The 24,782-nt window shown below is 38.5% G+C and overlaps 12 protein-coding genes across 12 annotated transcripts; 5 read left to right on the top strand and 7 right to left on the bottom strand.

The window, feature by feature from the left end:
* Window positions 1-113: 113 nt before the first annotated feature.
* On the top strand, window positions 114-4,415 carry SSN2 (Ssn2p; the record flags this gene model as incomplete). Its single annotated transcript, XM_056221641.1, has 1 exon — window positions 114-4,415. One exon carries the CDS (start codon window positions 114-116, stop codon window positions 4,413-4,415), a length of 4,302 nt encoding a protein of 1,433 aa, XP_056081412.1.
* Window positions 4,416-5,054: 639 nt separating this feature from the next.
* Window positions 5,055-5,600, top strand: APT2 (adenine phosphoribosyltransferase APT2; the record flags this gene model as incomplete). The annotated part of the gene is made up of 1 exon (XM_056221640.1): window positions 5,055-5,600. One exon carries the CDS (start codon window positions 5,055-5,057, stop codon window positions 5,598-5,600), a length of 546 nt encoding a protein of 181 aa, XP_056081411.1.
* Window positions 5,601-5,845: 245 nt separating this feature from the next.
* On the bottom strand, window positions 5,846-7,600 carry DOT1 (histone methyltransferase DOT1; the record flags this gene model as incomplete). The annotated part of the gene is made up of 1 exon (XM_056221639.1): window positions 5,846-7,600. One exon carries the CDS (start codon window positions 7,598-7,600, stop codon window positions 5,846-5,848), a length of 1,755 nt encoding a protein of 584 aa, XP_056081410.1.
* A 1,145-nt stretch (window positions 7,601-8,745) lies between these two features.
* On the top strand, window positions 8,746-9,150 carry SMKI04G6360 (uncharacterized protein; the record flags this gene model as incomplete). The annotated part of the gene is made up of 1 exon (XM_056221638.1): window positions 8,746-9,150. One exon carries the CDS (start codon window positions 8,746-8,748, stop codon window positions 9,148-9,150), a length of 405 nt encoding a protein of 134 aa, XP_056081409.1.
* A 369-nt stretch (window positions 9,151-9,519) lies between these two features.
* LRS4 (Lrs4p) lies at window positions 9,520-10,572 on the bottom strand (the record flags this gene model as incomplete). Its single annotated transcript, XM_056221637.1, has 1 exon — window positions 9,520-10,572. One exon carries the CDS (start codon window positions 10,570-10,572, stop codon window positions 9,520-9,522), a length of 1,053 nt encoding a protein of 350 aa, XP_056081408.1.
* A 293-nt stretch (window positions 10,573-10,865) lies between these two features.
* Window positions 10,866-11,984, bottom strand: THI74 (Thi74p; the record flags this gene model as incomplete). Its single annotated transcript, XM_056221636.1, has 1 exon — window positions 10,866-11,984. One exon carries the CDS (start codon window positions 11,982-11,984, stop codon window positions 10,866-10,868), a length of 1,119 nt encoding a protein of 372 aa, XP_056081407.1.
* A 493-nt stretch (window positions 11,985-12,477) lies between these two features.
* Window positions 12,478-12,900, bottom strand: GPI19 (phosphatidylinositol N-acetylglucosaminyltransferase GPI19; the record flags this gene model as incomplete). Its single annotated transcript, XM_056221635.1, has 1 exon — window positions 12,478-12,900. The coding sequence occupies one exon, from the start codon at window positions 12,898-12,900 to the stop codon at window positions 12,478-12,480; it is 423 nt and encodes a 140-aa protein (XP_056081406.1).
* Window positions 12,901-13,293: 393 nt separating this feature from the next.
* PPZ2 (salt homeostasis regulator) lies at window positions 13,294-15,417 on the bottom strand (the record flags this gene model as incomplete). The annotated part of the gene is made up of 1 exon (XM_056221634.1): window positions 13,294-15,417. The coding sequence occupies one exon, from the start codon at window positions 15,415-15,417 to the stop codon at window positions 13,294-13,296; it is 2,124 nt and encodes a 707-aa protein (XP_056081405.1).
* An 863-nt stretch (window positions 15,418-16,280) lies between these two features.
* On the top strand, window positions 16,281-17,267 carry PPM1 (leucine carboxy methyltransferase; the record flags this gene model as incomplete). Its single annotated transcript, XM_056221633.1, has 1 exon — window positions 16,281-17,267. One exon carries the CDS (start codon window positions 16,281-16,283, stop codon window positions 17,265-17,267), a length of 987 nt encoding a protein of 328 aa, XP_056081404.1.
* Window positions 17,268-17,395: 128 nt separating this feature from the next.
* On the bottom strand, window positions 17,396-19,000 carry GPI17 (GPI-anchor transamidase GPI17; the record flags this gene model as incomplete). The annotated part of the gene is made up of 1 exon (XM_056221632.1): window positions 17,396-19,000. One exon carries the CDS (start codon window positions 18,998-19,000, stop codon window positions 17,396-17,398), a length of 1,605 nt encoding a protein of 534 aa, XP_056081403.1.
* A 1,205-nt stretch (window positions 19,001-20,205) lies between these two features.
* On the bottom strand, window positions 20,206-21,450 carry NPL3 (mRNA-binding protein NPL3; the record flags this gene model as incomplete). The annotated part of the gene is made up of 1 exon (XM_056221630.1): window positions 20,206-21,450. One exon carries the CDS (start codon window positions 21,448-21,450, stop codon window positions 20,206-20,208), a length of 1,245 nt encoding a protein of 414 aa, XP_056081402.1.
* A 309-nt stretch (window positions 21,451-21,759) lies between these two features.
* CYM1 (pitrilysin family metalloprotease) lies at window positions 21,760-24,729 on the top strand (the record flags this gene model as incomplete). The annotated part of the gene is made up of 1 exon (XM_056221629.1): window positions 21,760-24,729. The coding sequence occupies one exon, from the start codon at window positions 21,760-21,762 to the stop codon at window positions 24,727-24,729; it is 2,970 nt and encodes a 989-aa protein (XP_056081401.1).
* Between the last annotated feature and the right edge of the window lie 53 nt (window positions 24,730-24,782).

Below are 24,782 nucleotides of genomic sequence, written 5' to 3'. Positions count from 1 at the left end.
TGCAACTACCCTTTAAGAAGAATAGTGCGGACTAGAAAAATCAACTAGCTGGAGTACGGCATAGCTTAGCTTTAGGAACGTTTGAGCTGGGTATCAGGACCTGAGGAAGTAGTATGAGTTCTGACGCTTCCACATACCGACTTGAGGATGTCTTATCCAGCTTCTACAGACTAGAGAAGATTAAGAAGATCAATTATCACCAGTACGTTTCCAAAACGCAAAATGATCAATGGTCCATTCAAATGGAGTTTATGTTGCGAAAACAGGATCCAAAGAATCTGGTTGCACTACTTTCAAGAGACTTGTGGTGTTTCAGCATAAATGATGATCCAATACCGAAACCTCCCATGATAGAACATAAACCGGCGAGCCCAGATAAAATTGGGACGTTTACTGCGGACTATTCTAAGCCAAACTTACCGCCTCACTATGCTCTTTTTCTAAAAGCTCTACGAAGGAAAATTTACATCAACTTGGCATTAGGTTCACATAATAAGCTGATACAGTTCGGCAATTCCTGTATATCATTAAGTGGGGTGCCAAGTTGTCTCGTGCAGTTGGAGCCGCACCTTTTTGTCAATGGAGATCTTACAGTATCGTTATGTGCTAAAGATATGGGTTTAGTACCGATGAAGGAGGAGAATTTAGAAGAGTCTTTCGTTTCAAAGCATGCACTTTATTTAGCTCCGTCGGGGATAAGGATGCATCTAGCACCGGCTTCCAAGCAAGGATATTTGATCCAACCACCAAAACACACAGAGATTCTGCTGACTACATTAAGTGTATCTCATGGTATAAACTTGCAGAATAAAAAAAATCTGAAGTGGGTTGCTGTTATTCCTGACTTGGGGCATCTCAATGGCCACACACCTACTATAGCTTCATATTTGACTCCATTACTGGAAGCCAAAAAGCTGGTGTGGCCACTAAACCTAATCTTTGCTCAACCAGTCGCCGATATAGAAAGCTCTCCCTCTGGCGATCCTTCAGAACTTCATAGTTTGCAAGATGCGCTTGATGCTATTGATGATTTCATACAGTTAAAACAAACAGCGGCGTATAGGACGCCTGGAAGCTCTGGTGTTTTGAGCAGTAATATTACCGGTACAAACCCCTTAAGCTCAGAGGGGGCGTATACAGAACAATTTCAACATTATAAGAATAGTTCCATTAGCTCGCAGCCAGCTTCTTACCATTCTGTTCAAGAGACTAACAAAGCATCTCCAAGAGACTTTTCACCTAATTTCACAGGGATTGATAAATTGATGCTTTCACCAAATGATCAATTTGCTCCAGCGTTTTTAAACACCCCTAATAACAACATTAATGAAAATGAGTTATTCAATGATAAAAAACAGACTACAGTATCCAATGATCTGGAAAACAGCCCACTGAAAACTGAACTGGATGTAAATAGGAGATCATCGGAAAAGATAAATAAACCCATAAGCAGGACAGGTCACGTAGATACAAATCTCAATAAGAAGGGCAGAGTAGAACATCAGGAACAAAACGAAATTGTACCAAGTGACAAAAGCGACTCCATGGTAGATAAAGAGTTGTTTGGTGATGACGAGGACGAGGACTTATTTGGCGATGGTAATAAATCAAACTCTACAAATGGATCCATTAAAAGTATATCAGACGAAGTTACCGAGGATATGTTCGAAATGTCTGACGAGGAAGAAAGCAATAATAATAAAAGCGTCAATAACAAGGAAATACGTGCTGATCTTGGTAAGGATATTCCTTTCTTCCCATCATCTGAGAAATCTAATATCCGTACAATGAGCGGAACATCAAAAAAAATAAGTGGGAAAAGGAAATATTTAGATATTCCGATAGACGAGATGACTTTGCCTACAAGCCCATTATACATGGACCCAGGTGCACCACTTCCTGTAGAAACACCTCGTGATAGACGTAAAAGTGTATTCGCACCACTTAATTTCAATCCGATAATAGAAAACAATGTTGATAATAAGTACAAATCTGGAGGGAAATTTTCATTCAGTCCGTTACAGAAAGAGGAAGCACTGAATTTTGATATTTCTATGGCGGATCTCTCCAGCTCTGAAGAAGAAGAGGATGAAGAAGAAGAGAATGGTAGCAGCGATGAGGATCTCAAATCATTGAACGTACGAGACGACATGAAACTTTCTGATAACATCAGTACCAATAATAATATTCATGAACCCCAGTACATAAATTACTCTTCTATTCCGAGTTTACAAGATTCTATCATAAAGCAAGAGAATTTTAATTTGGTAAATGAAGGTAACATTACTGGCAATAAAGAGGGATATAATTCGATTTGGAAAATTCCTCAAAATGATATACCACAGACTGAATCACCACTTAAGACCGTCGATTCATCTATTCAACCCATGGATACTAATATGAAGTTGACCCTAGAAGATAGTAATGTTATTAATAATACGTCCGAGTTCTCGTCAAATTCGGTAAATTCTGAAGTTCCTATTTTACCAAAAGACAAGAGTGGAATCCCTGAGTTCACTCCAGCAGAGTCTAATTTATCAGTTGAATCATCAAGTAGTTTGCCCTTTCTTTTGAGACATATGCCGTTAGCTTCTATACCAGACGTTTTCATTACCCCCACTCCCGTTGTTACGATATCTGAGAAGGAGCAACATATCCTAGATTTAATAGCGGAACAAGTGGTCATTGATTACAATATTTTGGGAAATCTTGGAATTCCGGAGATTACTTATGAAGGTGTGAGAAATTGCCAAGAAGGTTTAATAACAACAACGATGTTGCAGTTATTTTCTACATTCGATAGATTAAATGGCAATGAAACAATATCCAAATTCTACAGTATGAAGCAGCCATTTGTTTTTGTGAAGAAGCATCACGAGCTAATTAAAGTCAAACATGATTCTCAACCATTTATTAAATATCTCAATTTCCGCCCTCCAAACGGTATAAAAAATTTCAAGTCTTTATTACTGAGTTCATCTTTTAAAGATGATTGTCTGTCATTTGCACCAACGTTATCTCAAACGTATATTAATCAAGAATTAGGCTTTTGCGAACTACTTAAATTAACCAATGAAGATCCTCCCGGATTAATGTATTTGAAAGCATTTGACAAAAATAAGCTTCTTTTACTAGCTGCACAGATTGTTTCATACTGTTCCAACAATAAGAACTCTACCAAAAATGTGCCACCAATATTAATAATACTACCCTTAGATAATGCAACTCTGACCGAATTAGTGGACAAGGCAAATATTTTCCAAGTGATCAGGAACGAGGTCAATGCCAAAATGCCCAACATTGAGCTATTTTTGAAAGTTATTCCAATAGACTTCATTACAAACCCGCTAATAACGGTAGACCAGTATGTCAATATAGCAATTTCTATATACAATATGCTACCGCCAAAATCCATAAAGTTCACTTACATTGCGCATACACTGCCGGAGAAAGTGAATTTCAGAACCATGCAACAACAGCAACAGCAACAACAGCAACAGCAACAACAGCAACAACAGCAACAACAACAACAACAACAAAAACAACAACAGAATCAGCAACAGAGCAACAGTATAGGTTTCTCTTCTATAATCTACTATGACTCGTACATCCATCTAGCGTATTCTCGTAGCGTCGACAAAGAATGGGTTTTTGCAGCGCTTTCAGACAGCAATGGGCGGGGAAGTATGACAAAGACATGGTATGTCGGAAATTCAAGGGGGAAATTTGATGAGGCATGTAACCAAATATGGAATATGGCTTTAAATTTAGCGTCTAAGAAATACGGTAAAATATGTCTCATTTTAACTAGGTTGAATGGCATACTACCAGACGACGAATTGATGAATTGGAGAAGGCTATCCGGTAGAAATATACATCTTGCTGTCGTGTGCGTAGATGACAACTCCAAAATTTCTTTCATAGATGAGGATAAACTGTATCCTAGTTTCAAGCCAATCTACAAGAACACAAAATTTGGAGGACATATCGATATGTCCAGATTAGATGACTATGAAATAAGGGACCTTGACCAGGACGTTCATGGCGTGATATTTCAGTACCCGTTCCCTCTGGCACATTCACAACATCGCTGTGCTATTAGGAGCGGTGCCTTAATCAAATTTAAGAAATGCGATGGTGATACCGTCTGGGACAAGTTCGCTGTTAACCTTTTGAACTGTCCACACTCAGACAGCACGCAATTGCTCGAAACCATCCTAGAAGAGTTTCGCAATCTGGCTGCGCTGAATGTATGGTACGGTCTCTCTGATGGCACAGATGGGCATATCCCATGGCATATCCTAGCTGTGAAAAAAATGATGAACACTCTTGTGCACACCAGAGTAAAAATTGCCATTCCTACAACCGCCACTGGCAATACCGTAGCTTCTTCATCAATCACCATCTCAGATTAATACACTTCTCCCATGCAATACACCCCTGTCCATTTCTGGCTCCATTTTCCAGTTTTGGTTTAACTATTTTTCCGGGGCCTAAACCCAGAAGTTTATTTCACCAGTCGGATTTCCAGATAAAAACCGGAAGCAGGGCGGTACGGACGGTCACTGGTGACGCATGCCGAACTTGTAGTCCGAGACAAATTCCACAGAACGCGAATGAGATTGCGTTTAAGGCTGTATTTTAAGGCACGCGAGAGGGTCACGTGAGCATGCGATGGCGTGGTGATGATGTCAAGAATGGTATTGTAATTCTGTATAAGGTTATGTAATCGGAGGTTGTGAGTGTTTTTTATTTTTTCTTTTTATTTTTTTTCCAGTTTTCTCGTCTTTGCGATGGAACTTTCTTGAAACTTTGCATTAGTCAGTAGTTCTTACATTGTAGGAATATTTTGCTGTCCTTAACCTACGGAAAATGAGTAAATATATATATGTATATACATATACATATATACTTATATAGATATATATCTTAGAGGTGTAGAACAGGTTTCTTACACATCCATACCTGTGCATAGTAATCATTCAGAAAATTTCGTTCTCTGTAAATAAGGAGCGAGTGTATATGCTTACTCAATTGCTTACTTTTCTTCCACCATGTCCGTTTCTGAATCTCACGCAAAGGAAATGAAAAGTGCTTTCAAGCGATTTACTGACTTTCCCTTAGAGGGAGAGCAGTTTGAAGATTTTTTACCTATTATCGGCAGCCCCGTACTGTTCAAGAAGCTGATAAATGCTTTCAAAACGCATTTAGAAGAAAAGTTTGGAAAAGAAAAAATCGATTATATCGCGGGTATTGAAGCCAGAGGTCTTCTTTTTGGGCCATCTCTGGCTTTAGCACTGGGAGTTGGATTTGTACCCATAAGAAGAGCTGGGAAATTACCAGGCGAGTGTGCCACCGCGACGTTCACAAAACTGGATCATCAGGAAACGTTTGAAATGCAGGTTGAAGCTATACCTTTTGATTCTAATGTAGTTATTGTGGATGATGTTCTTGCCACTGGTATGTCCGCATCAGCTACGGGCGACCTTATCAAACATGTTGGTGCTCATATTCTGGAATATGATTTTGTACTGACACTAGATAGTTTACATGGTGAAGAAAAACTATCTGCCCCTATCTTCTCCTTATTACACTCCTGATTTATCCTCTGCCTTTTCAGTTCTTCTTTTTTTTGGAATTTCACCACTCTTTCGCTTCAATTTCTTCTCTCAATATAGACTGGATCTTTATTTTCAAGACAGCCGATCAAGGTGTCCTATCCTTTATTGTTACCTACTCTTATTCTCTCTCTCCGGCCTTTTAGTTTTATAAGTTACATTTGTGTATACACGTTATTTTTGTATTTAATTATTCGTACTCCTCGTTACAGACTTTTTTTAGTGTTTCACCTACTATACTTCACCGGTGTTCCTCTGTTTCTCCTACCTCTTGCAGTGGGGCTAAATAAACTTTCATCGACATCCTCCATCACCGTGGATATGTAATACTCTCCTCCACTATGTGTCCATGAAACACTATCCTCTTTAAGATCAAACCGTTGCACTTTCAGCCGATTGAAAATGTTCTCAACATTGTAGAAATCTATCTGGTAAGCAAGGCTCCTTAAGTTTTTCAGACTAATGATCTTACATCCGACTTTTGCCGTTTGAAGTATCTTCTCGACTTCTTTATTTAATTCTTCATCAAATAAGAAATTATTTACGAGGATAACATCGCACTGAGGAATTAGTTCAATAACGCGTTTATTACCCACGAAACTTTCCTTCAATGAAAACTCTACGTTGTTTAAATGCATCCCAAATAAGTTACATCGCTTCATTAGTTCCTGGTATTGAAGTATAGTTAAATCACTAGCATCCTCCATGATTTCACATCCAAAACTTAAATCGCATCCGTACTCCAGCGCTGCTTGTACCACGCAATTCCCTACTCCTGAACCAAGATCCATGAAAATATCACCCTTTTTCAATCTACATTGCTGGTATACGTCAGATAAGAAGTTGGGTAGAAGTTCTCCATAAACATAATTACTAAATGCTTTGTAATGTTTTAATTTATTTGCCTGTGGGTGGATACTTCTGGTATACACAACGTGCAAAAAATCATGGATAAATGAACGTGGAATTTTATTGAGTGTCGCTAAATGGTCTATTATCCTTGACCTAGGTATCTGGCGAATCATTTTATTGTATGAATTTACTGCATGCACAAAACCCTCCGTATCAGAATTGTCGAACGATGTGTTTAGGTTTGGCAGTACTGTTTTTTTCATTTGTTCAGCATATGGTGAGGGTAAGAAGATCAGACAACTATATTCAATTAACTTACCAATTTCACTCATTGGATTATAAATAGCAGCCGTTCTTTTAAAGTCAATTTTGTACTCTTCCATATAGTTTGGAAATAAAAAACTCTGCAACTTGGCGGTAGTAGTTGAAGATATCTCATTTTCTGGAAGTAAGCTTGTTGGCTGTGGAGAATTTGTCCTTAAACTGATGGATGGTATGGGAGTTTCAGAATACCTCTTGTGTGATCGTAAATACTCCACATCAAATAATGGATACTGCAACTGTAAATATGGACCGTTCCAATCCACAAATGTTGACGGAGTATTCTTCTTTCTGTTTTGTTTGCTTTTGTTGGATTCATTGCGGTGCTTCCTTTTTAGTGCAGATTTTACCTCTTGCTTTGGAATTAATGCATGTTTATCCTGAGTTCTGGGCCCATTTTTTTTCCTTTTTCCCTTTGTTGTTCTTGGTTTCTTTACATCATTCTTTATAGTGGTAGATAATTTCTTCGTTGTGTTTCTACTACTAGTTCTTTTACGAGTGGGAAGTATAACCTTTTCAACAAGTGGAGCCAATCCATTGTCTTTAGATTTGGAGCTTCTATCTCTCAAAAATCCTCGAGGCAAGGATAAGCCACATTTTGGATCGTATTTATTAGCTCCTTCTAATAGCTCTTGTACTTGTTTGGAGAGAAAGGGGCCTTTCAATGACCCTGAAGATGATGAACTCCGACTATTAGTGCTTTTCTTCACATCACTTAGTGATATGGAAGATTCTTGAGAGCCCAAGTTGGGGGATGACATAACGAATGAGTCAGAGTTATTATTAGATATACTTTCTTGACCGCTCATTGCTGTATACTGAAGAGTAAAAACGTGTACAAGTATAAGTAACCTTGTGGTGAGAGCTTCAGTTATTCTCCGATGATAATTGTGATGTATTCGTGCTTTATTTGTGTCACGTTTACTCACTGAAAGCACTTGCCAACTGATTTTTCAATGTCCCTCATTAACGCGTGCGAAAGTCGCCTGAAGAATCACACATATACTTTGCTGACAAGAAAATAAGATCATCCACTATTACTTGGTTTTGGTCTATAGCATAATTGCAAAATCAATTTTTTTCGATCTGCCAGCAACAGGGACAAAAAAATAAGCCAATATTCTTCAGCAGTAGTATTGTTCAGTAAGAGAAATTCTTATATAACGGCTATTTTACTTGTGTTAAACGGCACATTTTTATAACTCCGAAAATACAAGCTTTTATAGAAAACAATGTAGTGAAATAGCTGATCGGGTACTGAGCAAATATCATAATGGATTACCAGAAGTTGGGCGCAGACAAGTGCTTCACTTCCAGCGAATGTGTTTATTTCAGGTGGAAACGGCTAAGGAAAAGCGAAACAAGGATGGTATAATAACGCCTTCCCTGAATATCTTTCCTGTATGAAATTTTTGGCAATCTACCATGAAGTTCCTACGTATCTCTAAGATAAACCAAAACACTCGTTTATATATAATCCAAATTTTTTACTATGTGAAAAAACACATCAAAAGACTGTACCCTTGAGAGTTCTACTTATTGGCATTCTTCGCTTCTTTCCTAAAGGAATCATTAGGTCCTTGATTGGAACTCCAAGAATTACATCTTAAAAATTCATCAATAATGCAGACCTGGCTGTTTACGATTATTTTCAAAAATTAAAAATCTCAATTCAGATAGGCACAATTTCCCTGCATAAAAATGATTGTATTATGAAAAGAATAAAGTTTTTACTGAATTATTAAGGAATTGGAAAGAAGAAATAAACAGTGCTGGCATCATTTTCTCTGTACCACATTCACAAGGATGTTCTGTTTCAGTATTGCTCTTGCCATACTTATTATCTAACTGCATAACCCAAGTAAATAAAGGATAGGATATTCATAACAAACAAGAAGGATTCATACATGAAACGTTTAAGAAACAAATTGGCTTAGCATGTATGGCGGGTATAATGAATACCCCCTCGCTCGAATTTTTTGAAAACAAAATCATCAAAATCTACCAAAACTTAGCAAGGCCTTCATTACGTGAGCTATTTGAATTTCAGAATCGCAATTTTAAATTGTCTCAACAGTTCTTAACGGCACTGAATATTTTGGTTAATGCAGACCTCAAAATTTCCATGATTGGCTCCTTGAACGATCAAGTGGTGCCTCTTTATTCCTCGTTGTGCATTTTCTTGCAACATCCGAATATTTTTAGAGCCTTATATGTACCTTGTATGGGCCACCAATACCCCGTATATCTCATCCATGTTATTGAGATATTGGTGAAATTGATAAATTTGGGATACTCTGATCATGCCATGATAACAGAACTAAGTCAATCCTTTATGGGACCTATTTTGAGTGATTGATATTCTGTTGTTTACGAAGACAGTAATGTTTACAAAATCGCAATAACATTCACTTCAAAAACGTTGGACACGCAAGAAAAACAACAAATAATTAAGGTAACGCCATTTGAAATAAACCATATCGGTAAAAATCCATTTCATTTACTTTGCTGCATAAAAGGTTTCATTGAAGAAACTAGGTTGCACTTACCTGATGAGGAATTGAGCCAGCTGTATAATGAATATAATTTTTGGATACCTCAAACAAGTAAATTGCCAGACTTGAAATATAAGCTAAGTGGTCTGAGACAGAATTTATAGTAGTATATGTAGGAGAAAATGCTAAAACTGTTGGTATGTACAATGGGGAAGCTTGGATGTGCCATCTCTTCACATGAACTCATCAACGTTCATATCGTTGCTTAATTCTTCATCTGAATTGGGTAATGTGGTAATACGTTGTCTTGTGAGTTTTCTTTTCTTATTCGTAGCGGTGCTACTCTTAACAGGAGAAGTGGTCAAAGTGCTGATTTTTTTAAGATTAGTAATCCCATGGTTGTAGTCTCTATTCCCCAAAACATCATTTGCGTATGCAGTAGAACTTCTCGATGACGTTATTGTAGAGTCAACAACACTTGAGAGTTCAATGTTATCCAATTTCCTGGATGACAGCTTGTCCCGCTTATCCTTTGAGTGAAGTGAATCATCTTTAGTTACTATTTTATTCTTTTCATTATGCAATTCTGAGGGTTTCTGAAGCTCTAACGATGCTGATGGCGACTTATCAGATGTTTTAAAAATGGTGAAATCATTTCTGATAGGCCCATTTTCATTAATCTCATCGTCAAGATTCTTGGATATTGAATCAAATATTGTGTTCTTACCTGAGCTCAATAGAGATCGCAGCCCTTTTGACTTTCTCTTTGATGTAGGAGAATCAGGTTCATTGCCACTTTGGTGTTTCTTTTGATTATAAATTTTATCACGATTTACAATTGGTGAAAGAAGATGAATTCTGGGGTTTGATGGGCCAGCCGTTCTTACACCGTGCTGTTGTTCATTAGAACCCGTCGAAGGTGTCTTTTCTTTACTATGTCTGTCTACAGGTATCTGTTCGACTTTTAGTTTTAGCTTCAAGTCATCAATGAGTGTATCCTTACTGGATAACTTACTTTGGTAGAGCGCCTTTTGATTCTTCTGTACATTTGATAGCTTTTCATTCTCTTGAAATGAAAGTTGCAATTGCTTATTCAACTGGGCAATTTGTCTCTGTAAAAACAGTGTTTCATCAACTGTCTTCTTTGGATGCTGATCGTCTCTATTGTTATTTGACTTGACCAAAGACGCAAACTCATACTGTGATTGAACGTATTCGTTGTATATTCGTTCTGAGTCTAATTTAGCCTTATAATAATTTGACAGAAGCTGTAATAAAGTCGTCATTCACGCAATAAAAGAACAACACCAGATAGAAGATTTGGTAATCCGTCTTTTTCCTACGACTTTCTTTTTATCAGATTCAGATGGAGTCTATTTTCTGGGAACTTTTTTATTTGTTTTATTTCCCCTTTTAGAATCATTTTTTAGATGAATAATAGACATAAAAAAATATTGATGAGGTCAAGAAATACTATAAAAACAGGGCATCGATAATTTGCTTTTGAATATATAAAATAGAAACGTAAAATATAAATTTGTGTACATTAGCATAAAAGGAAGAAATACTATATTAGGAGTTAGGACGGGTCTTTTTCAATAATAGCATAGCCATTTTCGGGGGCAGACTCTCCTTGATGGTTAACCAGAAAGAATGAAATAAAAATGAGGAAAACACCGACAATATACCAAGATGTAAAAGACGTGTTCCGCCATACATAATCAGCAAGCATAGCGAACGGAATGGTAAATGTCAAACCAATGGTAACCACTAAGGGAGATGTCAGAATAAGGGCTTTACACCAAAAATAATCACTAACAAAGATAATGATACAATTTAGTAAGACCATAGATAATATGCGAAAGTTATTTGGTAACTCAAATGTTTCCAAATGTGAGATATCCAGAATTATCAAAACCGGCCAAAATAACAGAAACGTGAAGATACCAACATAACCTAAAAACATTTGAATGTCTAGCTGGAGACCCTTAGATGATATTTCATATTTCAAAAGTGTTGTATAAACACTATAACCGAATGACCCCAGTAGTGCTAAAGTGTTACCTATCAAAAAAGAAGAAGCACTCACAGAATCCTGTTGCTTAGAAGATTGCATTACAATCAGGATAATTCCAAACAAAGACACGAATAATCCCAGTAGTTTTCTCATTGAGAAAGTTTCGATTCCCAGACTAACAGCAAGAAATAAAGTGAAAAATGAGGATGTAGATGAAAGAATCGTCGATGATGCCACTGTGGTATACGACAAAGCAGAGTTAGCCGCCAAGTTCGCCACAAACCACAGGACACAAAATAGTAGACTCAATCTCATCGTATCCTTCACTCTCAAATCCACTGTTGAGGAAGAAGAAGAAGAAGAGTGAGAAGGAGAATTTGGAGAGGCAGAAATTATCAACGGTAAAAGCTCTGGAAAAGATTCTTGTGTGTGAATAGGTAATCTTCGATTTCTCTGCTCTTGCAGGGCTTTCCTCCTCAACTGGATTTTCCTCCACAAGTCTGGCATCAAGTAAAGAGCAAAAGACGATATATTCAAATAAGTAAGGAAGAACGGTTTATTGTAAGCATTTGTCTCGAACAATTGATTAGTCAAACACGAAGCGCCAACCCAAAACACCACCACCACGGCCAGCATCAGGACCCCTACTAGATGATCTACGTCCCGGACAATACGAGCCATCGTCTTCCTTAAGCCCTGTTTGTATCTACCATGATCTTCCTATATCTCTAATTCTTTTCTTGCCTCCTGCGTTATATATATCTTTTGAATATTCTTTTTGATTTCAACTACCTCCCGCAGTCACCGGAAAGTGTGTATGGGGGTCGCCAACGTAACACAATAATAACCACAAAAAGATGGAGCATTGTAGCCTCACCATATAATGGCATGCTAAGTGCATACGTTGCGGTAGCCATATGCCTTTATCAAGACCCGTAAAAGATGTATAAGATGAATCACTAGCGTAAAAGCTGTTTGCACGTGACTTGAATCATCTTACACGCGATCGGAAAAATGCAATATACAATAAAGAGAAAGCAACTGTTAGAGCACCCACAACAAATCACTCCTGGGTGCTGTTCCTATTACGAGTTTGTATATCACCTTGTATATGCATTTAGTATGATATCATGGTTCTGATTTTGTCTATCTGGTCGGGGTGCTGAGAAAAAGGCTATAGGGTGGTATCGTCGCTGTCATATAGGTATAGAAGTTGGCAGGCATCCATCAGAGGCAGATCGTAAATTCCACTGGTCTCTTTGAATGCCCATTTCTTGATGAACACATCTGCGTCATCTTCTATGATAAGCTGACCACCGGCATCCGTTACTGTAGACAGAGAATCTAGCGGTGGCGTTAACATGTCCTCATTATACATTAAGAGGCCGATGTAGGTGCATAGCATGCCCATTAACATTATACTCTCGAAGGTAATTATCCATCTTCTCTGTGGAAAAATGTCTAATATCGTGCTGATAAACTGTTGTGGCACAGCTTCACCCAGCGACGGTGGTAGTATTGACCATATTATGGTAAGCACTAAAGTACTTGTTATTATCATATACTGTGAAAACCAGTAGTACTCCTTTGTATACATATTAATTATTTAGTTTTGGGCTTGTAGTGTTGACAAGAACCTGGATAAGTTCTTTTCTGATCGGATGTTTCTCTTCTTGTAGTTTCTCAACTTTCCTTTGGTATGTAAATTTTGAAATTTCCTGGGCTTAACCAGGAACTTTATTAAGGTAATAGCGAACAATGAAAAAAGCCGGCAATGAGTAAACACGAAAAGCCGGCAATAAATTTAAAATTCACTGAATATCAACAGAAAGGGAAAGTAGAATTGAATAATATTAATATTTATTTTATTTAGGTTCTAGTAACATGAGCGTGAGACAGTCGTGACAACATCATGGAGCCAAAAGAAAGGGGAAAACAACGAAAGAGAGTCCTCGATGACCTTACCAACTGCAAAATACATTCGATTTTCTCAACGATTGGCTAATTTGCGTTCTTGCCTACCCTTTTTCATCACTTGTTTCAAAGCAGCACTATCTAGCGGATCTAGTAATTCAAAGGAACACAGAAGCCCTTCGCTAACCGTCATGACGGCACCCCAGTTGTCAAATTCACCGCAATAATTCGGGGCAGAAAATACTGTGACCAAGCTTCTGTCATTGAAGAATTCATAACCGTCTTCCACGACCATATGAGCTCTACACACTAAATCGAAACCAAATTTGTTCAAGAATTTATTAATAGCCACTTTATTATAACAAAAACTGACGCCACGCTCGTTATCTTCCCATTCATTCGAGGAATCTGTAGGATCGGACCACAGAAGGTCATTAATCAACCCGAAGTCAGGCACGTCAGTAGGCCTACTAACATGTCTAATTTCGTCCATCGAATTTAGAACAGGTGACAGACCACCGTGAACACAGAATATTTTCCCCGTGACGATGGCAGCCAAAGGTAATGTATTGAAAGTATCAATAAAGGTTTTCCAAATTTTGATATTACAACGTCGTTTACATTCATCATAAAATCCATAGACCCTTGTCACATTAGCACATTCATGGTTGCCTCTTAAAAGGAAAAAATTTTCAGGATATTTAATCTTGTAGCATAATAATAGTAAAATGGTTTCCAGAGACTGCTTACCGCGGTCCACGTAATCACCCAAAAATAAATAGTTTGCCATGGGGGGAAATCCGCATTTAGTAAAGAGCCTCAAAAGATCAGCATATTGGCCATGAACATCACCTACTATTTTCACAGAAGGAGATAATTCTAAAAGGGCGGGCTGGGCAAGGAATAACTCACGAGCTTTATGGCATATTTGAATAATTTCTGAATTTTTCAAGCAAACATTCTTGGTCCTTTTTGCAGCGTAACCAGCATCTAGTAGTTTCTGGATAATTTCATCTATGTCAATCGGACGAACTGGTTTTTTCCTTTTCATTTCCACCAAAGTATTTGTCTTGGACTCCTCATCACCATCTATAGAGCTCCCACGGACGAAATTGGCTGTGGGTGATGGTGGTGACACATATATTCTTTGACCTGAGCTAGAGGAAGACGATGATCGTTGTCCCTTGCCCCGCGGACTAAGTGAGGAAGATGAATCTCTGTGAACAAGCGTTGGGTAAGCACTTAAATATTCTTTTCTTGAAGCAGACGACGACGATGACGAAGGCTTATCTATGTTTAGATTAGGGATGGGTGATGAATTTTTATCGTCCATGTTGCCTTCGTTATTGTCGTTGTCCCTAGAGTTCATTTTTCTCAGTGCGGGAGAATGGAGTGGAGTGCTGTAAGCTGTGTTCCCTGTGGAGCCGAATGACGATTTCCTGGATGATGCATGTGAGTTTGATCTGTTTAGAAAATAATCACCGCCGTTTCCGATTGACTTCACGTTTGAAGTATAATTCGATGGTAACGAATTATCCGATTTTCTGCGAAATTTGGAGGAAGATGAGGAAAATCCGGTCGTACTTTTCTCTGGTTGTAATGAATTGTGACGCCCTGAGGGACTATGCTTAAAGCTTCTATCTGCGGAAGAACTAGTGTTGATACGAGTAACTTTAGCCATTGAGGGGCTCTCACAGCCGTCATCTTCATCCTCATCAGTCAATGCATTTTCATAAGAGTTGAAGGAGCTAGTGGAATGCATATTTGTACCGTACTTTAAAATGGGCGATTTAGGCTCCATTTGGATCATTGACGGGGGCAATTCCGAATTGTTGTTATTCCCCATGCTCGACCTTCTCGAAGAAGAAGAAAGCCTCCTTGATGAACTAGGTACCGAATTTAGGTGGTGGTTATTGGAAGTTGTGATTAGGCCATTGCCTGATTGCCTACGACTGCGACTACTGCTTCCAAGAGTAGAAGATTTTCGCGAGAGAGGTTGGGTTTGAGCCTGAGCACTGGATGCCAACGACGACTCTGAGCGTTTCGACCGCAGCGACCTAATCGACCTCGATGACTTCAGTGAATGTGTGGTATCAGACTTAGTCAGTGGTGGAAGGTCTAGTGTTTTCTTCTTGTCACTTTCGTGGTCCTCCTTCTTGTTACTGCGCTTAGCATGCTGTTTCGAACTAGAATTACCCATAACGCTTACTAGTAAAATATACGACCCTGAAATAAGCGGGAGTCGGTGAAACAGAATTAGATATTTCCGTCTTGATTTGAACTGTATTCAATTTAATAGTTTCCCTGCTGTCGCAATAGCTACCGCCCAAATTACTACTACACTGAACCAAAAGGGGAAGATAGAAGAGAAGAGAAGAGAAGCGGCACTAATTCTGTAAGTGTATAGGCTATGAAAAAATATGCGTTTGCCACAGTGGTTATAACTGCTGTATGTTTCTCTGCGTATGCGCTGCACAGACGTGTAAACAAATCACTCTCTTTCAAGACGTAGCTACCTTCTTCTATGCACCGTTGAGGCCTGGCAAGTAAATGACTTTGCCAAATGCAACGCAACGGCTGGCGTCCAGGGCCTGTCGCGGCGGCGTGGGGGTATCAAGATGGGATACCATAAGAAGCAGTCAGGTTCAAAGATAAGAGCTACATTAGTTTGGGAAAGAGTTCGCAAGACACCATTGTGATCGGGTGGCAGAATTCAAGTTAGCGGGAAATGCAAGAAAGGAGGAACGAGCCTTACAGGATTTAGTACAACGGTGGCCATGTTTTTAGTTGGTACGGAAATAATAAATGATTCTGCTGCTACTGCATCCTGTGATATCAATCGATGAGAAATTTGCTGAAACTATTCAGTGCATGTCCGCTGATAAGACGCATTTCTTTGTTCATCAAATGGTCAAGCAAGGAGAATGGGTCCTGCACAATTGCGCCCTGCGCCTAAGTTCAAAGGCTGAAAAATCAAGAGTTGGAAAGATAGGGGAAAAAGAACATCTGCTAGGGTCCTTGTGATTGTGCAGGACTAGATGACAAAGATACATACGAGTCGTTATGGAGAGAATCATACAGCAAACTGACTACGATGCATTGTCTTGCAAGTTAGCAGCAATCTCAGTTGGATATCTTCCCTCAAGCGTCCTGCAAGGATTTTCGGTCGATATGGCCAGCAAGTATACACAATGGCATCGCGACTACTTGCTTACTCTCAAAAAATTCAGTAGACGTACTTTTGGGAAAGTAGACAAAGCAATGAGATCTTCATTCCCGGTGATGAATTATGGAACTTATTTGCGTACTGTGGGAATAGATGCAGCCATACTGAATTTTTTAGATGGGAATGAACAGGTTCAGGTAGTGAATTTTGGTTGTGGTTCAGATTTACGAATGCTACCCCTGTTACAAATGTTCCCCAATCTGACGTATGTAGACATTGATTACAGTGACTCGGTAGAGTTGAAGAATAATATTTTGCGTGAGAGTAAAATTTTGCGCACTTCCCTTGATTTGCCAGAAGAGAATGCGGCAACAGCACCACTTTTGATAGATCAGAAAAGGTATAAACTTGTTGCATGTGATTTGAACAATACTACTGAAACCGCTCGTCTGCTAGATACATGTACCGACCGTGATATACCTACCGTGGTGATATCTGAATGTCTCTTATGCTATATGCATAAAGACGAGGCTCAACTACTCATAAATACAGTCTTGGAAAGGTTTGTACACGGACTATGGATATCGTACGATCCTATTGGTGGTTGTCAACCGAATGATCGGTTTGGCACCATTATGCAGTCCAACTTAAAGGAATCAAGAAATTTGGAAATGCCCACACTAATGACGTATAACTCGAAAGAAAAATACGCTTCAAGATGGTCCACAGCTCCCAATGTGACTGTCGATGATATGTGGGAAATTTTCAATGCACAAATCCCCGAATCTGAAAGGAGAAGACTTAGAACACTACAATTCTTGGATGAATTAGAGGAACTGAAAGTCATGCAGACTCACTACGTCCTTATGAAGGCTAAATGGTAGTATTGACAAAGTCACCTCTATTCTTCTTATGGTAATTTTATACATACCCTAATATATACTTAAATAGACATACTTGTACTTACACTGCGTGCATTGAAAACAGTGGTGGACGAATTTCAATGACATACTCATAATTCATTTTCGCCGTCAATAGCGTGTAAATTTTGAGCCTCCTTTAACTCCAATTTTTCCTCAGTAACTTCTCTCTCGATTCCATTCTTTTCATTCTTGTGATCTTTTTCCTTCATTACGTTGTAGAAGCCAAAAAACATGACTGCTGATATTGGGCCCAATAATGGTAGATATACAGCAATCATATGCTCTTGCGGGAAGAAATTTTGTTGAACCATTTCTCCATTAAAAAATGCCGTTTCGCATAGTTTGACCAATTCATTACTTAAATGTAGGGCATTGTTCCAAACCATATCACCACCCTTACCAGGATCATTCAGTAAATCAATAATTTGGAATCTTAAGTCCAAAGCTTCTAAAACATTATCAGATACTTCATGGGGGATAGACATGCCCTGAAACTGTTGGGTTAGTTTCACTAATGACCACAGTGTTTCGACGGATTTATCTAGATTCTGTAAAGTTGTCAACCTTTTAAATGAATCAATAGTGATATAAGGAGATAACAAGTCTTGCGAGCCCTCTGTCAATCCCAGTAGCTGGAATATATCTGATGCAAAACGATACATCATAGGTTCTAAATAGTCTTCACTAATAACAGAATTTGGTTTCAGTGGCATCTTATTTATTATTATAACCCCCCATTGCGGAACTAGATAACTATTCCAATCCAGTGCACTTAAACCGTCTGAAATTCGAGTCCCATTTATGAATGCCAAGCCGTCGGGAGTTGACGAAGCACTAGGGAAAACTACAGCTAAATTCAATGCGGAATCTTCAGGATAATAAGTCATGGACGAAAGTTCAGAAAGGTCAATTGTATGAGAGAGATCAAACCACGTAACATTCGAATATGAACCATTTAACGAATGTAAATTTAAATCATTATGGTAAACAATAGATGAATCTACTGTAAGATTCACTAATGGTGATAAGAGCTTCCTAAATGGTGAAAAATAATCAGTTAAAGTTGGCTCAATTTCCCATGCAACTGGGTTCCCGTCTCCTGATAACAAAGTTATACTTAAATGAATATTTGGATCGTAGGATATGGCAACATTGTTATTCGTAGTAGCACTTTCATGCGTTTTATTCAGATGTGTCCATTCCAATTGGAAAGTATGTTCTACCAAAGTTTGTGCAACGAAAAACGGTAAGTCATTACTCAAGACGGCTGCATCGTCGTAATATACTATTGTTTCCTTGGTATCATAAGCAGATGAGTAACCGATGAAATCATCCAACACTAAAGTAACGACGTGAAATTGGTTGTCTTCACTGTTTGCCTGTTGCATAGACTCATTATAGGGAAGAACTTGCAAAGACCATGGTATTTGTTGTTCTTGAGAATTTAATAAATGGTTAACCTGCACTTGAATAGCGTCATGAATATCGGGAAACCGGTAAGTATCTGACCTAACATACACCGGTATTACTAGATGAATATCTTGGAATTTGTTTTTCTGAAGAGATTCAATGTATTTTACTGGCAGTGGTGCTCTATATACCGTGGTTAGCTTATACCACAGTGGAATACCTACAAAAATATAAATGGCAATAAAACAAAAACCAACCCATTTTCTTAAATTTGCATTGGACATTATTCTGGTGTGTAATTTTTTATTGGAGAGCAGCTTTTTATTGTTATCTATCTCTAACAAACACACACACACACACACACACACACGCACGCACCTTAATTATCAATCAAATTTCGATGACAGTTCTATAGTTATGGAGCTACACATAGGGCCATCTTTCATTCCTTAGAACTTCTGAATTATACTACATCACTAAATACGTAATTTATATATCAACTCACACTCTTCCATGGTAGAAAGAGCTTATTTTGATGGGGTTTAATCTTGATACCTGAGGTCAATCGGTCAATAGTTAGAAAGTCTATTATTGTAACTTTCTCATATCTAAACAATTCAGTTAGTAAGCATTTTTGTATATTCGAGTGCTCTTTTCAAATGACGTACTCTTTTTGTGAAGTTTTTATTCCACCATTGATCCTCTCATTCCATATGAGAACTCTCGTATAGAAAGGGAGATTCTTCTTACTTGAAAAGGATAATAAGGTACATAAATTGGGCTGGTTTGTCACAAAAAATAGGGCGAAACTACAAGATGGCCGTAATTTCTCAACTTCTTACTAGAAATTGGGAAAAACGACTTTATTATCTGATTGAGTTTTCCACCCAGTAAACTCACGAGAGAACAAAAACAATTCAATCTTAGGATAGTCAATTATATTTTTTAACTCATAACTTGAAGAAAAGATTCTCACTAGATGATCTAAGTAGAAATTATTCTTGTTAGTTTTATGGTACAATCCATTTGATAAAAGATAATTGCGTGCAATGGAACAAAAACACAAAAAAAGACACATAAGAAACTAAAGGTAGTAGTAGTGTTACACGAAAAGAAGGGCCTAAGTAAATCCCATACAGAAGCTGTAACAACACAGCTATAGGAAAATGAAACTCCGTTGTAAAAAGGATGTTTTATGTCATCGTAGGGGAATTCTATCTAATGGAGTGAATAGGGACTCACGACAAACAATTCTGTTTTCAATCATATAATTTGGGATCTTCTAAACACTAAACTTATTAATAAACAAAAACTATACTTAATAAAAGGGAGGGGAATGGGAAGTAAGTTCTTCAACAAAAGCTTTTCAACATTTAATACGATGTATTTTCCTGTCCTTTTGTTTTCAATCTCATATTTAAATTTCAAAACAGTTCATATCTTATGTTAATTTCTGCTTTTTTTTCTTTTTCAACTATATATAAATGGCTTACCTGGTTGGAGATCTTTCACGTGGAGCATCTCTAGTTCTGTATGCATCTCTTGGAGGACCATAATCGCCTCTTGGACCATCGTAACCACCTCTTGAACCACCGTAGCTACCTCTTGGAGGGCCGTAATCATTTCTTGGGCCGCCGTATCCACCTCTGGAATAACCGCCTCTTGGGCTATCATAACCACCTCTAGCACTATCGTAACCACCTCTGGAGCCACCGTAGCCGCCCCTGGAGTAGCCACCATAACCACCTCTAGAATAGCCACCATAACCACCTCTAGGACCGCCAAATCCACCTCTAGGACCACCAAAGCCGCCTCTAGAGAAGCCACCTCTGAAACCACCTCTGAAGCCGCCTCTGAAGCCGCCACGACCTCTGAAACCACCTCTGTTGGATCTTCTGATAGGTGGAGGGTTGTCATCTCTTTCAACAGTAATAACAGAACCTCTGAATTCAATGTTGTTTAACCTCTCTAAAGCCTCAACTAAGATTTCTTCACTTGGGAATTCCAAAGCACCAGTACCATCAAAATCCCTGGTATTGACACTAGAAAAAGTAGTTTCTAAACTATTTTCCCTTGCCAAATCTTTAAGATCTTGCCATGAACAACCTTCTGGTAAGTTTTTCATGGTGATACGGTACCTCTTGGCAGGCAATTTAGAGTAAACAACTTCCAAAGGTTGGTTGGCAAAACTTTTACCGTTAACTTCTTCAATAGCTTTGGCAGCGGAATCTGATTCTTCAAATTCAACAAACGCAAAGCCGTTCAAGATCTTAACTTCTTTCATTGGTCCGAATGGACCAAATATTTCATTTAATTCAGATTCTTGAACGTCTAATGGGAAAGGTCTAACGAACAATCTAGTGTTCGACAGTTCTCCTTCTTGACGATGATGCATTGGTGGACGACCGTGCATGTGTTCGCCTGGGGGAGGAGGAGGATAATATGGTTGCGGTTCGGGTGGTTGGTGGTGTTGGTGAGCTTGTTGGTAATCTTGAACACTTTGAGATTCTTCACCTTCATAAACTGGAGCATGGGATGGTGGAATAACATCATGTTGTTCTTGCGGAGCTGGTGGTTCTTGTGCAGCGGGTTCCTGTGGAGCGGATTCCTGTGGAGCTTGGGGAGCCTCTGGAGCCTCTGGAGCCTGTGGTGGTTCTTGGTGTTGTTCTTCGACTGGTGCGTCGACAACAGATTCTGGTAGCTGTTCTACGTGTGTTTCTTGAGCGTCAGACATTATCCCTACGGTTTCTTGGATAATTGTTATGTATAAATAACTTAAGTAATGTGTATCCAGGAGAAAGGAAGTTGTTTTTCCAAATCCTTTTTAAACCCCTTTGAGTGGCAAAAAAACGAAGGATGTAAAAAATTTGCTCTCGTAGACCGTGATAAGCATAGAAGAGGGGTCTAGGGTGAATATATTGTAGCAGGTAATTGAAGTATTCAACAAGCATTGACGGTACAATAACAAGAAATTATCCTCATCAACTCATCATTTAGAGGTACCCTTGAATCCAAAGGCAATTGGTAAGTATACGCTCTATTCATGTTGCGTTTCCAGCGGTTTGCGTCTTCATATGCACAAGCTCAAGCGGTTAGAAAATATCCAGTTGGTGGTATATTACATGGCTATGAAGTGAGAAGAATACTGCCGGTTCCGGAGCTGAGGCTCACAGCCGTGGATCTAGTACATTCACAGACGGGGGCTGAGCATTTGCATATTGACAGGGATGATAAGAACAATGTATTTAGCATTGCATTTAAGACCAATCCTCCTGATGCTACTGGTGTGCCTCATATCCTGGAGCATACAACGTTGTGCGGATCTGTGAAATATCCAGTTAGAGACCCCTTTTTTAAGATGCTAAATAAATCTTTAGCTAATTTTATGAACGCTATGACGGGTCCAGATTATACATTTTTCCCCTTCTCCACAACAAATCCTCAGGACTTCGCAAATTTGAGAGGTGTTTATCTAGATTCCACTTTGAATCCATTGCTTAAGCAAGAAGATTTTGATCAAGAGGGTTGGAGGTTAGAACATGAAAACATTACAGAGCCGGAGAGCAACATTGTTTTCAAAGGCGTTGTTTATAATGAAATGAAAGGTCAAATATCTAATGCCAATTATTATTTCTGGAGCAAATTTCAACAGTCCATTTATCCCTCTCTGAACAACTCTGGTGGAGACCCTATGAAAATCACAGACTTAAAATATAGCGATCTCTTGGATTTCCACCATAGTAATTACCATCCTTCCAACGCAAAAACTTTCACATATGGTAATTTACCATTAGTGGATACATTGAAACATTTAAACGAGCAGTTTTCTGGGTATGGGAAAAGGAGAAGTAAGGATAAGTTGTTACTTCCCATCGTTTTAGACAAAAATGTTGATGTCAAGCTAGCAGGTCAAGTTGATACCATGCTTCCACCAGAAAAACAGATGAAATCCTCGATGACATGGATATGTGGAAGACCACAGGATATATATGATACTTTTTTGCTGAAAGTGTTGGGGAATCTGTTAATGGAAGGTCACTCTTCTATAATGTATCAAAAATTAATTGAATCGGAAATTGGTCTTGAATTCTCGGTGAATTCAGGTGTTGAGCCAACTGCAGCAGTGAACCTGTTAACCGTGGGTATTCAAGGTGTAAGCAATCTTGCAAGATTCAAAGACACTGTAAATGGTATTTTTCATGACCTGTTAGAAGCAGAACATCCGTTTGACCGCAAGCGTTTTGATGCTATAATTCAGCAATTGGAATTATCTAAGAAGGATCAAAAGGCGGATTTTGGGCTTCAGTTACTGTATTCCATATTACCTGGTTGGACAAACAAAATTGATCCCTTTGATAGCCTGCTGTTTGAGGAAGTTTTGCAAAAATTTAGAGATGATTTAGAAACTAAGGGTGACACTTTATTTAAAAATTTAATTCGCAAGTACATTGTGGAGAAACCGTGTTTTACCTTTTCTATCCAAGGCTCCAAAGACTTTTCCAAGTCCTTGGAAGATGAAGAGAAAACAAGACTAAAGAAAAAAATTGCTACCCTAGATGAACAAGACAAGAAGAATATTTTTAAACGTGGTGTACTATTACAAGAGAAACAAAATGAAAAAGAGGATTTGTCGTGTTTACCCACCTTAAAAATAAAAGACATTCCAAGGATGGGCGACGAATATTCCATTCAAAAGAAAAATATAACAATGTCTAGGGTCACTGATACCAATGGTATTACATATATCAGAGGTAAACGTTTGTTAAATGACATCATTCCATATGAGCTCTTCCCATATTTACCACTGTTTGCTGAATCGTTGACTAGCCTAGGAACAACGAAAGAACCTTTCAGTGAAATAGAAGATCAAATAAAATTGCATACAGGCGGTATATCGACACATGTGGAAGTCACATCAGATCCTAATACTACTGAACCTCACTTGATTTTTGGGTTTGACGGGTGGTCTTTAAATTCCAAAAGCGATCACATTTTTGAGTTTTGGTCAAAACTCTTATTAGAAACTGATTTCCAAAAAAACAGTGATAAATTAAAGGTTCTGATTCGCCTGTTAGCATCTTCAAACACATCTTCCGTGGCTGATTCTGGCCATGCATTTGCGAGAGGTTATTCTGCGGCCCATTACAGATCAAGCAGAGCTATAAATGAAACTCTGAATGGTATTGAACAATTACAGTTTATAAATAAAATGCACAACCTACTTGATGATGAAGAAACTTTCCAAAGAGAAATAGTGGACAAGTTAACTGAATTACAAAAGTATATTGTTGATGCTAAAGACATGAAGTTTTTTATCACTACAGACTCTGATGTTCAAGCGAAAATAGTGGAAAGCCAGATTTCGAAATTCATGCAGAAGTTACCTCATAGTGACAGTTCGCTAATCGGTCCAAAGACATCCAACTATCCTCTTATTGAATCAAAAGGTAAACCTACACTAATCAAGTTCCCTTTCCAAGTTCATTATACATCCCAGACCTTATTAGGTGTGCCGTACACACATAAGGACGGTGCTGCATTGCAAGTTATGTCTAATATGCTGACATTCAAACATCTACACAGAGAGGTGAGAGAGAAGGGCGGCGCATATGGCGGCGGAGCCTCCTATAGTGCTTTAGCGGGTGTTTTTAGTTTCTATTCTTACAGGGATCCTCAACCTTTGAATAGCCTAGAAACTTTCAAGAATAGTGGACAGTATATACTGAACGATGCTAAGTGGGGTGCGACGGACCTTGACGAAGCCAAGCTGACAATATTTCAGCAAGTAGATGCACCTACAAGCCCTAAAGGTGAAGGTGTGATGTACTTTATGTCCGATGTTACAGATGATATGAAGCAAGTAAGAAGGGAGCAACTTTTGGACGTATCTCTCCTAGACGTTCATAGAGTCGCAGAAAAATATCTTTTAAACAAAAGAGGAGTGAGCACTGTAATTGGACCTGGAATCGAGGGCGTGACTGTCTCACCTAGTTGGGAGGTCAAGGAACTGTAGATAATAAAAGTATAATCCTGTAAATAATATCTTTAAGGCATTTACTAATTTAT

This window comes from Saccharomyces mikatae (assembly GCF_947241705.1).
Source record: "Saccharomyces mikatae IFO 1815 strain IFO1815 genome assembly, chromosome: 4".
NCBI classification, from domain to species: domain Eukaryota; kingdom Fungi; phylum Ascomycota; class Saccharomycetes; order Saccharomycetales; family Saccharomycetaceae; genus Saccharomyces; species Saccharomyces mikatae.
This window is presented reverse-complemented; position numbering and strand designations above follow the sequence as displayed.